The 13,562-nt window shown below is 38.6% G+C and overlaps 1 protein-coding gene and 1 long non-coding RNA gene across 2 annotated transcripts in view; one reads left to right on the top strand and one right to left on the bottom strand.

Moving 5' to 3' along the window:
- Positions 1-723: 723 nt before the first annotated feature.
- LOC119728658 (Krueppel-like factor 5) lies at positions 724-9,887 on the bottom strand. Its single transcript, XM_038200966.1, has 3 exons — positions 9,392-9,887; positions 7,819-8,593; positions 724-3,590 (listed from the first exon to the last, which is right to left on the bottom strand). The coding sequence occupies exons 1-3, from the start codon at positions 9,530-9,532 to the stop codon at positions 3,319-3,321; spliced, it is 1,188 nt and encodes a 395-aa protein (XP_038056894.1). The 5' UTR covers positions 9,533-9,887; the 3' UTR covers positions 724-3,318.
- LOC119728659 overlaps positions 5,046-13,562 on the top strand; it is a 45,987-nt gene continuing 37,470 nt past the window's right edge. The window contains exon 1 of the long non-coding RNA XR_005271111.1: positions 5,046-5,328. This is a non-coding gene — a long non-coding RNA (uncharacterized LOC119728659). The remainder of the gene's footprint in view (positions 5,329-13,562) is intronic.

Below are 13,562 nucleotides of genomic sequence, written 5' to 3'. Positions count from 1 at the left end.
AAGTCATGGTACTATAAAGAATCAAATCCGTTACATGATAACAGTAGCATCTGTATTTGCTAACCGAATCATTGATGATTGATGACTGTATTTGTATGTGTTTGCTATGCCATGCTGATCAAGCGTTTCATTTGTGCTCTCTGAGTTTACACACATGCATGCGTGAGCAGGCCTAGCATTTGTGGGTAATGATTTCCTGGAGCAGGTCTATTTTAGATATGTTGCAAAAGAGAAGTTCTTTGCAATTGCTTGCTGGCAAAAGATACTAACATAGATTTTTGCCCCCCCCCCCCAAAAAAAAGAGTGTGCCCCACAAGAATCATATAATGTGCCAACAACAAGCACCAGTTTCATTTTGCAAATACGGTCTTCTGTACTATATTCCATTTTCCAAATTTGGAAGAAAATGGGGATTTGTATTGGAGCTGCTTTATAAGCTTTGGAATTTCTCAAGACTTATTATATCCCAAAACTGTCAAAAGTAGATGTGGTATGTTGGGCGATAGGGCAATATGCCAACCTATTAATGCATACTTTATTCACATTTTTTGATGGACAGACTATAGGAGCCATAAATTATTTTAAAGGTATTCCCAGTGTATATTATAAAGTCAAATCATTTAACATTTGAGGCTAATGTCATTAATTCCATAAACATGTAGTGTAACATTAAGAAAACATTTGGATGGGGCATTTAAAACAAAACTGACAGTCATCCACATATTTAATTTACATTTTTGAGTTGTCACAAGTTTATTGTACACATTTTGGCGGGTTTCATCTTCATTAAAGAAAATTATATAGTGTGTGATTAGTTTTTTCAGAAATGTAAAAAGTTAAGAGTTTTGGACATTATGAGTACTTAAAATGATGGTAAAAATATATGTTTATTTACATTAAATTAGTATATTACAATTTACACGTCCCGTATAAAAGGGGAAGCTGGTCTATCTGTTGAAAAAGTATACAAAAGACAGCAAAAATACTTTTACAAAAATATACACTTAAAATGTACAAAAGATCACAACAATTTTTGAAACATTGAAAAATGGTTTCAACTCCAAGAAATTGTAATCTTGATGTATGCTTTGAAACAAGTCTTTTCCTTCTAAGATCTTGATGCAAACAATAACATCTCAATCATTACTTCAAATTATCCTAAGTAAGGGACCGTCTTGCATAATTAACTTTTACTTCAAGCAGGTATTTCATTCTGTGGTTTTGCCATCTTGTTAATCGTCTTTCCAAGACATAATGATTCACCAAAAAGATTAAAATTGTGTTTTATTTCTCGGATTGAATTTGACCTTCATAATTCACATTTATGTCAAATCACATCATGTTATGAAAAGGTCTGTTTGTGATGTGCTTGTTTTAATATTAAATAGCTCTCGATTCAAGGCATGACAATAACTTGAATGTTATCAATTGTCCATTCATGTCACAGAAGGAAAAAAAAAAAAACTTTCAGCAAATGTGAGAATAAATTTGAAAGAGCATGGAAAAGTTTGAACAAGAAGTATCTGGCACCCAGCATTAAGAAAGACAATACCCTTGTCAATGACAAATCAGTTCAAGACACAGTGTGCATTTTAAAGAAAGACTATAATTATAAATATCATTACAGAATTAATCAGTACATGATATCAAAGATATCAGTTGTCATTTCTCAGATTATATTAATCACAAACACTATCTAAAGAAGAGCCTATGAGATTACTGATACAATTAAGCACAAGTATAAATCGGAAGTAACCTTCATCAGGTCGCTGTCAGAGGCATACTTGTTTGTTTTTTGTTACTACTCCAGCGACTAAGAGCAGAGGTCATTATAAATATTTATAGAATTGCACAGCAGTACTGCATTTACAAGAAGATTAGAATCCGATTTTCCCATGGCAACACATGGAAGTCAAGTGTCCCAATCCCAAGAAAAGTCCAACATCAAGTAGTTAGGTGATGATTCACTTGAACAAAAGTTAGAGTCCAAGCAATTCCTTCAGCCTGTCTACTTGTGCAGTTGTCATGCAAAAGTTAACACCAAAGTAACAAACAGAAAGCTGCCCAAAAGATACATTTGCTGGAAGTCCAATGATTAAAATTTGTTTTACCAAAAACAATTCATATTCTGGAAGTCCTTAACGACAGGAACATTATCTGTATGCCTATGGGAGGCATACAAGTACAACATATTGCCCAATACTGAGCCTGTCAGTAAACAAATGCATGCAAGACTGCCCCTTTTCTATTGGCATTGAAAGACGCCATTGTGCAGGCACAGACAAGAGGTGGATTTATTGGTGAAAGGTTATTGTACTATAGTCCTGATTGACAAAACCCACCAACTGGCATTAACACATTGAATTTGACAGACATAAAAAAATCCATTTATCCTGGTGACTGAAGTCCAATGATAGAGTAGTTTAGATGCATTTGACGTTTAATGATTAGCATTACGTATTGTCCTTATATCTTCTTATCTCAGGAAGTCATCATGATTAGACTGATAGACTTTGTCTTTGTATTTACAATGATTGGTGTTCGTGTTTGAAGATGGATAACATCCTTCTTATTATCTTAATACCCAGCTTCATTCATGTTCTATGAATTTCAAGTGCATAAATTGAAATGGCAAAATTTAAATGAAAAATGAGTTACCATCTCTAACTTCTTATTTTGACCAAATAGTGGAATGTTAGAAACAGCAATGCCCAGAGATCAGTGTGATTGAAATTTGTTTTCAATTTCACAATTTCTGATTGTCATTCTAGTAATTTACGAGTTGCTCTGTGAGTCTTTGTACAGTATATTTACAGTTTTACTTACAATACTCTTTCACAAAATGCAATTTGGTGCCCTTTGGTACATTTTGCTGCATGTCTTTTAGTGTACAAATTTGTTAACATTTTTCAGCTTTCTTTAAAGTGTCTTAAATTGGTATTTTAAAATGCAGCATTTCTGCCTGGTGCTTTTAATGAATTATGTACATTTTTTTCACTCAAATGTCACACACTTTAATTTAACTTATTCCCCAATGGTTCACACATCAACATCTTTATACAGCAGCAAACAGAATCAGATTTTCTTTCAGTACATAATTAACCATGGGACTGGTTTATAAGAACAAAGTCTCAATAATATTCCAGTGATCACTTGTTGGATGGTTGTCAACAATTTGTGACTGTTAATGCACTTTTACACAATCAATTTCTGAAAAACATTTTAACGCCAATGCCAGAAAAGTATAAATTCAAAAATACTGAACAAAATTAATTCAGAGGATTTCAACAATGATGGAGGACAATACGGGACCATGGTCTACTCTGTCGATGCTTGGGCCTTACTGTTGCATTTCTCCTGGTGACGCTTCATATGCAGAGACAGGTGGTCTGAGCGAGAGAAGCAACGCTCGCAGATCTTACACTTGAAGGGTTTGGCCCCGGTGTGCTTGCGGTAGTGGCGCGTCAGTTCATCGGAGCGGGCAAACCTCCACTGGCAGCCATTCCAGGAGCAGAAGTATGGCTTCTCTCCAGTGTGGATGCGCTGGTGCGCCTTGAGATGGGAAGATTTGGTGTACACTTTGATACAGCCTGCAGTAGGAGAATATACAAAGAAACTTGATAATTCATGACATGTCCAAAGTATTTCAGAAAACACAAAAGTATCTCAGAATACACAAGTATCAGAACCTGCAATTTTTAATTTGTTTTAATTTTTGTTTTTGGTGCACAGTCTTTGAAACTGAAGCCACAACATCATATGCATCATGACTTTAAAAATCATTGATCAGAACAAGACAGCAAATTGCATGATTGAACATGTTTTACAAGCGGAACCTTTTAGAAAACACAAAAGTATTTCAGAATACACAACTTTATGAACCTTCAATTTTGTTGGGTTTTTTTGGGTGCAAGTCTTTGAAAGTGAAGCTACAACATCAATAAATCATGAGTCAAAATCAATGACTGGAACAACTCTCCATTTACATAACAGCAAAATGCATGATTGAACATGTTTTACTAGTGAAACCTTGAAATCATAGAGCTTGAAACAAATTATATTGTAAAGAAATAGGTATTTACTGTGTGAAGTAGTGTTGGTTTAATACGTGTTACGGCAGTTTCTGACTACTGATCCCCTCGGTAAACCTGGAGTGAATTTTCAACCCACATCAATTTCATATGATAACGAAACATAAACAGACCCGGGCCACGTTATTACCACCAATCATATCAAAATCCCATTATGGACTGTAATATCATGCCCCAGGCCCTCCCCGTCAATTGACCGAAAAAACAGTCTTTCCCAATAATCGGGAGGCTTTGCTGGGTATTACATGGGCCTAGAGGGTTCAGAATGGGGGACTTAGTGCAGGTGTATGGCGTTCTTAGCCTATGGGCACTCTGCTTGATAAGCGAATCTGCTCGCTCAATTTACACAGTGGAAAGGAAGTGGTTTTTTTGGCTGTATGTAGAGGGCCATTTGGCCCAGATCAGTTGGGGTAGATTTGATCCCAATGATTCACGGGAGACAAAAGGTCATTTAGATTCTTGGGGTGAATGACACCCAAAGATGTGATTCTGACCAGAAAGCAGTGCTGTTGTGTTTGATACGGAGCATAATGTGGCCTCTGCACCATGTTTTGCTAAAAAGAAAGTAATTTAGAAAGAAGTGCAGTTGTGAGAGAAGCATGAAACCGACTCAAATTGGAAAAAAACATTCAGTGTCAGATGTCAACATTGTGAAGTGATGAATCATGAAAATGCGCATGCCTGTAGATTAGCACAAAATCCCCACAGTCTCTCAAATACATCCACGCACTATTACTAATTTACTGAAAGATAATTAATTCTTAATCCTAAACCAGTATAATTAATTTGCCAGTTTAATAACCATTGCTTATAACTATTTTTAGGCATGTATATAATCTGAATCTTGTATAAGTAAATCATCACTTGACTTTGATGTAATCAATTCCAATGATTGATGTGTGGGAGATTATGCTTCCCCTCAAAGTGCGCATATTTACACTTGACACAATTGTGGCTTACAGGAATGGATATTTGCAAATGTTTCTTGTACCTTCACCCCACACTTCCGGATGCTCCACTTAAGTCAAAGATTGGTATATTTGCATTAAATAACTATGAATGGAGTATAGTTTTCTGCTATTTCTACTATATCTTTATCCTATTTCTATTTCAGAACATTGCGAACACATGGTGAGACACCTGTTCAAGAAGAGAACTTAGAAAAGGAAGAACAGAAGAAATGAAGAACTGGAAAATGAAGAACAGAACAGCCCTCTACGCATGAATCGTTCAAAATGTAAGTTTCTGACATGTTTGTCTCATTCAAAAGACTTAATCAAGAGAAAGTAGGTGACAAAAAACATTCCAGAGTGATCCTCTGACCTCTGTCTTTATGTCAGATGGTCAAACTTACAAACGAAACCGTGGGAATTTTATCCAAAGGGGAAGACTGCTCAATCACAGTCCATAGAAAGTAGGGATTTAGGAACGGTGGTTTGGGCCAGACCAGGGGCCCAGCAGGGTAGCAGGGGATGACAGCTGGGTCATCTCAGGTCACAGAGAGGACATTATTGTCTGTTACACCATGGCTGCTGGAACCTTTCAAATCTGATGGGCTCTAATCATTCAATCACAGAAGTCCACATTCTTGTATCACAACTAATTGATTGCCAGATTTATGGTGTGTTGCTCCGTTTTATTGTTCACGTCCATTCATCATAGGGGAATAAGAACACCAACATTAATAAGGCTATCTATTTCCCAAGAGATTCACCACACTGGGGGTTGCTGGTTGAGCCTGGTTCAAATCCCATTGCAGTTAAATTTCTCAGTTCATCCAAACATTTATCATAATAAATGAAACACAGTGGTAATTCAGTAAATCTGTAATAAAAAGTGAGGACTCTCAAGTGATTTCTTGAAACTGCACGATTTTCTTTGTGATTAAATTTGGATGCAAAACATTTGAATACAGTTACTCTACGGTTCATGACCCTAACCTTGTACTTGCCACAGTTTTAGGAACAAATAGTAAAACGTTTTCCTCCTACTGTTTAGTCATTCAAATTTCAAGTACATGTACATCTATAGGTACAACACATGCCCCCAGTAGTAACTGTGTCAAATCCATTAATTTTCATATGGATGAAATACTGAAGCCCAATTGTCCTTCATTAATATCTGCTTCCGGATTTCTCTGAAGAAGTTGAAGTTTAATAATTGTGGGACAAAGTCCGACAAAGCATACATTCCGATTCCTGAATAACTCTGAGACATTTTATTTTGTTTCGGGCGAACGGCAAGGCTACCAGACCTTTTCACAATTGTATGTCTCATTTTCGCCTACGCACATGGACGCTTTCACAAAACGTCTCGTGCGTCAGTTTACTGAATGGAGCCAATGAACCCATCACAAATCACGCTTTTAACAATAGAACTGTATAGAAAAATTGTGTATACAGTGTGGGGGCTCATGAAAAGATTTTTTTCCAGCAGAGGAGAATAGATTGCTAGCCTTGAATTTGATGAAGCGTAAAGCTCCAGGCACGTTCACAGCATCAGACCTGTGCCAATAGTAATGCCGACTACTCACGTGTAAGTTTTAACAGGGACCTGGTAGGAATCATCAAGTGAAGTGAAAAACTTTTCACATCAGGAAATCACACAGCAACAAATGGAACAACAGTCAATAAACAACTTGGATAACACTTGTTTGCGGGACTGCATCAAAGAAGTGGGTGAATGGAAGGTTGCATGGATGGTAACACCATTCATCATCTACTTTTTCTTTAGTTGTTTTTACTTCAATGTTTGATCATTGGTGCAGTCCACTCCATTGGTACAAGAATTTCACTCTCTACCAATCTGAGTGGTTTCAATCATGTAAACGTATTAAAGGGAAGGCACTTTTTTTGTATGTGGTCATTTTAAAAGAGAGAGGGAGAGAGGAATGCTTCCTGCCTTGCAACATGTATAATATTCTGTGAATTGTACAAAAATATCTCAGATTTTACCCTGAACATACAAACTGAAATGGTACTAAATTCAGTGTCACTGTCGGACTTTACTGAAATTTACAATATTGTAAAGATACTGCTCAAGCATGGAGTTCTATGGGATGCATGGCAACAAACGTTAACCTGGGAATGTTTTCAAGAACCCCATTTGTATGAGCAGCTGGATGCCAGAAAACTGGAGAAAAACTCAGACAGGGCATAAAAACACATCCGTTCAAGTTGAATCCTATAGCGATGGTCCTCCAGGCATACCCCTGTTTGCTGCAGTTGGCAATTCACCAAGGCCCCTTCTATTCACCTGGTGACAGTTGAGTAACTGCACAGGGACAGCTTTTGTTGCTGCATTTTGACCATGAGGTCAGCGTATAGCCTTTAAGCACCAGGCTGACCTGAGGTTAATCGTCTCTCCCCTTCTCTCGTGCTCTGTCTCACAACCAGTGCAGTCAGTGGTCTTTCTCATACTCATGTACTGGAGTTTTTCAAGTTGGCAGACTGTCTGAGTTGACATGGCCTTTGCTTGTAGGAACTACAGAGTGATTTCTTCACAAATTGCTCAGTCCTTGAAACATAACACTTTGAGAATCATATTGCTCCTGATGTTCATTTCAAAATGAAATGGGTTCTCTATAGACAAGCATTCTTGCTGGGGTTTGTTGCATTAAGTCCATGCAAAAAGAATTACATATTGTTGACATTTCTCTGTGATTGGCTTCTAAGAATATCAAAATACAGTTAGTAGATGACTTTTATTTAAAGTTTCAGTAACTTACCTGGGTAGTTGCAGTGATGAATTCTCCTCTTTTCAAGTTCCGGGTTGTTCTTTCTGTTGTACCTTTGCACATTGATAGGCTTCTTGTCCTGTTTGTTCATAACTGCAATGGTGTACGGTGGGGGAGGTGGCCGCAGCGGATGATTGGTGAACTCAAGGGGAAGATCAGCCGGCGACCCAGGCTGGGAATGAGGCGGTGTAGGGGGCATCCCAAAGACAGAGTTTGTATAAGGTTGTTGGTGGTACTGGGTCTGGGGAGCTGCTATTTGTGGGAAATCCAGCCCTGTTGGAAACGTTGGTATACAGTCAGTTGTCATGTTGGTGGGCGTGTACTGATGATGCTGTGACATCGGTTCAGACTTGATGTGCATGTTGGGGGACATGAGTTTGCAGTGTGATGGGTAAGTGTCCTGTGGTTCGGTCTTGATGGAGACCCCGTTGATGGTGATGGGAAAGTTATTGTTCATGTCCTCCATGGGTGAGGGGGGCATATTGTGGCACAAACTGTCCTGTTGCCTCATGCTACAAGCATTGGTGTTGCTGTTCATACTGCACGCAGGCATGTTCTGAAGGTAAGGCTCGGGCTTCGCACACTGGTAGTGATGTGTTTGGGGGAAGACCACGTTGAAGTTGCCACTGATGTTGAAGGAGAATCTGGGGTCGGACTCATCAAAGTAATCGTCCATGAGAGAGGCGCTCTCTCGCCTCAGCTTGTTGGCAAGGATTGTCCCTGGGCTTGCTGTCTCATCTCTCGAAAGATATCTGTCAAGCTCTCCCTTCATTTTGAAAGAGTAGAGGCAAATTGAAAAAAAAATTAAAAATGAAGTACTAGTACTACTGAGTGAGTGCTACACAACTTCAAAGTCAAATTTGTAATAAAGAAATTACAACTGCACGGTTGCACAATGATGGAAAACAATTCTGGTTGGCCAGTGACAACCCTTAGAAAATGTTAGATTCATCAAATTACTAGATGCTTAATTAAGATGAATAAATTAAATAAAATATTGCATTCCTTTCTCAGTGTATAATCCAACTTTAATGAGCGATAACTAACTCAATGTTTGACTTGATACTTAATTTAAATCTTTACCTTGCACATTTCTAATTTGCTGTAGTAAATAATCTCTGTTATTGATAATCTACTTTAATCTAACTTAATTGCTTGAAATTTCATTTTAATAGAGGCTAGAGCTCTGTTGCCGAAGTGCTATTCACCTGTTGCAACCAGTGCAGTCTATATGCAATGATTTTATTTAGTTGATTTAAATTCTAAAATTAAAAAAAAATAACAGTATTATGGAAAAAATCATAATAGCATGAAAAAATATGTTATTATATTAATCATGATCTTCGTAAAAAAAATTGTGAAATTAAAAGTACCTTCGGTTAATTGAACTCTAAATGATGTCGGTCCGATTTGAAATTATTATTTTGGAAAAGTTAAAATATTAAAGTCAAACAACTGACAATGGCTGAACAAAGATGATTCATCAAACTTCAAATGAACATGATGAACTTGATTATCAAGAGCAAGATGATGATAATACACACGGCTAGCTAGGTCTACCTACCTCTTGCCAATTCTCCATCGCGTTGGGTGCCATCAGAAAGTCCGACTCGTTCTTGACCAAGAACTCACTGAGCAGCCCATCGCTTCCGAACACCGACGATGGATCGTCATCCTGCATCAGCTCCACAGCCGCCGTGGCCATTCTCTCAACAAGACAAACTTCGGATTTCTCGCAAAACTCTGCAGCTATAGCTACGGACACTAAATTACTTCAACCTCAGCCGACCGGGCAGCTATTGTGAAATATCGGAATGTTTTGTACTGTTGGTCAAGTTTGCTTGGAGAGCCAAGTTTGATTGGTTCCCGGTCTAGTTGTGACACAAAAGCTGTCTGCCACTTAAATTCCAGTTCGGTGGTGTTTATATTCGCTTGCAAATTCTCCGCCAAATTTGTACTCTCATCACGTCCAACTTGTGCACAGACTCGCATGCGTGTGTGTACATATGCATTATTCCACGTGGGCGGACTACAATTGCCACCTGACATGTGTTGACCTCTATAACAGTTACACAGGCAACCAATCAAAGGAACGACTGGGGACATGACGTCAGAGGACAAATCTTGGTCACCGACAAACTTGGCGCGGTCTGCAAGAGAGCGAACAAAGTGAAGCGCACAACCAGACAACGTTTCCACGGCAACTGTCAATAAATAAAGAGCCCATGTAAACTGGAATTATGACTTGTCGGAGTTTGTCAAGTCATTGTTGGGTGTTTGCTTGATCAGCATGAACTGTTTTATGCCGACGAATCGATAGCTAGACACGCTGATCTCATAAGACAACAATGAGATAATCCTTCACCTGACAGGATCCCTATTATGTGGATCTAATTATAACGGTTTGTGACGTCAACGAAACCCACTCAAGTTGAGTTAATCGAGCATTTAGTTCTTTTTGTTCAGCATTTACATGTAGTATTCACCACCATCCAACGGTGACATGATCTTTTTAAAATTGTATCATTCGGAACTATTAATAGTGTATCGCTCGCGTGCATCATCACCCTGGCGGTTTTATCATACCTTACTTCCACAATTAGTGTTATTAAACATCAGGCTTTGAGGTGATGTATTGACTATTGTTCGACTGTCACCGGAAGACCAAAATATCGGTGTTGACATTGAAATTGTAAGCCCACTTCAGATACACTCACTCGATGTGTAGATTTTCCTCATGTCCCTTCCAAGGTGCAGTGTAAGATGACTCGATAAGGACGCAATCAAATCCAAAAGACCGTCTTTTCTTTTATATTAACAAGACAAGGCAACTAGGCGAGACTATAAAGGTGACTCGGGGAGTTAATGAGTCAGTCAGTGAGATATAGATATCAAGCAAGAGGACACTAGGCTGGTCCTCTTGGACTGATGCGTTGCATCAGTAACTTTCCCTCTCCCTCGGCGAGACACCTATCATAACATTTGGCCCTCCCAACACCCCTTCCCCCTCTCGGAAATGGACTAATGTCTCCCCCCCCCCCCCCCGTTTTTTTTCCGGCGAAAACATACTAGGAATCGTCACACCGAGTGCTGGTGGGAGTATAATGGTTTCATGATTTTATGTAGCAAAAAGTTTGTTGGATGGATGTAAAGCAGTCCTCCTTGGTATCCGTAGGGATATATGAATAACACTGTACTCATAATAGAAAAGAGATTGATATACTTCTCCTATGATCTGTTACTATGCGTGGCTCCTGAAACCGGAAATGCCCGCACGTATAGGCCATTAGCCATTGAAATAAATTTCACCATTGTGGTCCGTACAATCGAAGAAAAAAAATCATTTAGGCCTATTTGTTCAAAATTCGTGAGAATTTGCTTTTGATTCCAGTGTTGGATTTAAATGTCGCCGGATATGTGGCCATAAAATTGAATCCCTGTTTCATGTTGCAATTTATTGTGTGCCTTTGTGTGCTCAAGGATGTGGTGTATATTTCACGCTCTCAAAAGGCTCCGTATAACAAATTGTTCGGGGTTTTCTTAAAATTCAGGTTCAGAGAGTAATTCCGACTTTTCAACAGGGTACAAATATACAATTGTCGAGTGGAGGTTGTACCCTTTTGTTTTCGACCTTGTATTGCGAAAAAAATGGACTACTGTTGTTACACTAAGTTATACAGTCCTCAGGCTGTTGCGGTTTTACGTTGAACTTGCAGTGTTATTCTAATGTCGGAATGGACCATTTCGTGATTGCAGAACTTGAGGACTTTCAACTTAAACGCGTCACCGTTTATGGAAAAATATGTAGCTTGGCATAGTTATGAAGGAGGTGAGCAGAAAAGCACGTATTAGGTATTGGCGGAAAAAAACTTTATGTACGAAAAATCAATCTAATATGACTCTTCTTATTCAGCCTAGAAGTCAAAGAAGAACTAAGATCCGTAAAATGTAGGCTTTGAGTGGTGAACAGTTTCCAAAAAAAAAGGATTTAAGAAGACTTACGGCAGTAATAATTGCCAGAAAGAAATATCGGCTTTTGTTAACAATTGTGTATAGCAGCTTATAACGGAGTTTTTGAAACCTCATTGCTTCCTCACCGGCTTCGGCTAGAGGAGATTTAAGGCACCTGACTTGATGAACTCCGGCTCAGTATGGGTTCATGTTCTGATTAACCATTTCAAACTGAATTAGGCACATGAAATCTTATCATTGGAGTCCAAAGTTTGGATTATGTTGATATATTGAATTGATTTATAAAGACTTATAGATAGTTCTATAGCAACAGAAGCAGCCGATGTCACAGACTAAGCAAATGTTTTTGAAAAGCAATAGGCCTAGTTCAGCACATTAGAATATCAAATTTGCAAGAAGCCTTCATTATAGTTACGTTTATCTCCCAGTACAGTGTATCGCTTAATTGTGTTGTGGTCTCACTTCTCCAAATATGCATGTTTTTGTTTGTTTTGTCTTGTTTGTTGGATTGTCGCATATTAATCCATCGCATTATCTTAGATTACTTAGTTTGAATAAAAGAATATCCCATGGTCTTGGAAAAATAAGTACAGAATGTTCGGAGCAGAGGTAACGTTCCCATGCCCGTCCCTGTCTCCTCCCTAATCCTGCACCTAGTGATTCACGCCTTGCCTTCTGGGATACACGTCACTTGGATTCAGTTAACATTACCCTCCTCATATCAAAACAAGAAGAGGCACAACCACCACCCAGCGTGATCACAACGGATAAGACATCATTTTATAAACACCGAAAGTTATGGTGCAGAACGGTAAAACGTGACAAAGCAATTACCTAAACGAGTACTATGGGTGTCCAAACATTAAATGCACAAACTGTTGGTATTATATCGTACACAACTCAAAAGGAAGAGTTATTGTCTAATGCGATGGAACGACAGGTAACTTTCATTCATCCAATGATAGTCGGAAGGAAGACTATGACCTCATGCGCGCCACCGGATGGAAGTTCAAGTTCCATCCACTTGTGTGTTGAACATTTCTTCTGATCTTTTGTTTTAATAGTTTTGCTTTAATAGTTTTTGCATTGTGAGATTTCTAACCGCTTCTTCCACTTCAATATAGGGTACTCGTTCTTAAACACTATTATTATAATGATGTGGCGATCCAGATTTTTAGATGGGGCAAAATTTCAACTAACTTCGAACATTTTGTTTGAGAGTGACACCCACCGCAGCCAGTTTAATGCCACACACATTTTCGTCTGGTTAACGAAGTTTAGATTAGAAAAGAATCCTTCCGAGCCTGAAAGTATTTTCCCCATAATTTCAAATAGTCATGTTGCAATTTGCATGCTTTTTTCTTCGGAAGTTCAAATGTTCAAAATGGCTACACACGATTCTAGCGTAGGCGGTAACTTGGAGCTTTTCACCATGACGGCTCGTGCTAGTGTCGAGCAAGCAAAACTGGAGCAAACTTCCCAAGTTGTACAAACATTGTGATCCGAATTCTTGGATTTCGCAGGTGCACATCCTCGCTCCTATTTGTTCGATCGTTCATGCAGGAAACAAACAGATGAGATCTAGGGATAGGGAAAAAAAGTGGTTTGAGCGTGGGTGGAGATTTTGAAAGGTAATACTAGGTGAGACATCATCCAGACAGAACAACCTCCCTGCGTTGAGTGGACTGGAACCACGTTACATTCATGGCATGTTATGGTGAATTTCGGTCTTGATTTCTTGAAGCCTTGATACTCTGAGAGCA

Source organism: Patiria miniata, unplaced genomic scaffold (genome assembly GCF_015706575.1).
Source record: "Patiria miniata isolate m_02_andy unplaced genomic scaffold, ASM1570657v1 HiC_scaffold_20, whole genome shotgun sequence".
NCBI lineage: Eukaryota > Metazoa > Echinodermata > Asteroidea > Valvatida > Asterinidae > Patiria > Patiria miniata.
Note: the sequence above shows the minus strand (reverse complement) of the source record. Positions and strands in the feature narration are given on the sequence as shown.

Excerpts from the sequence above, each read along its gene's own strand:
- LOC119728658 (XM_038200966.1), bottom strand. The coding sequence starts at position 9,532 with ATGGCCACGGCGGCTGTGGAGCTGATGCAGGATGACGATCCATCGTCG. Across the intron at positions 8,594-9,391 it reads CGATGGAGAATTGGCAAGAG|GGAGAGCTTGACAGATATCT; the intron begins GTAGGTAGACCT and ends TTCAAAATGAAG. Across the intron at positions 3,591-7,818 it reads TCATCACTGCAACTACCCAG|GCTGTATCAAAGTGTACACC; the intron begins GTAAGTTACTGA and ends CTCCTACTGCAG.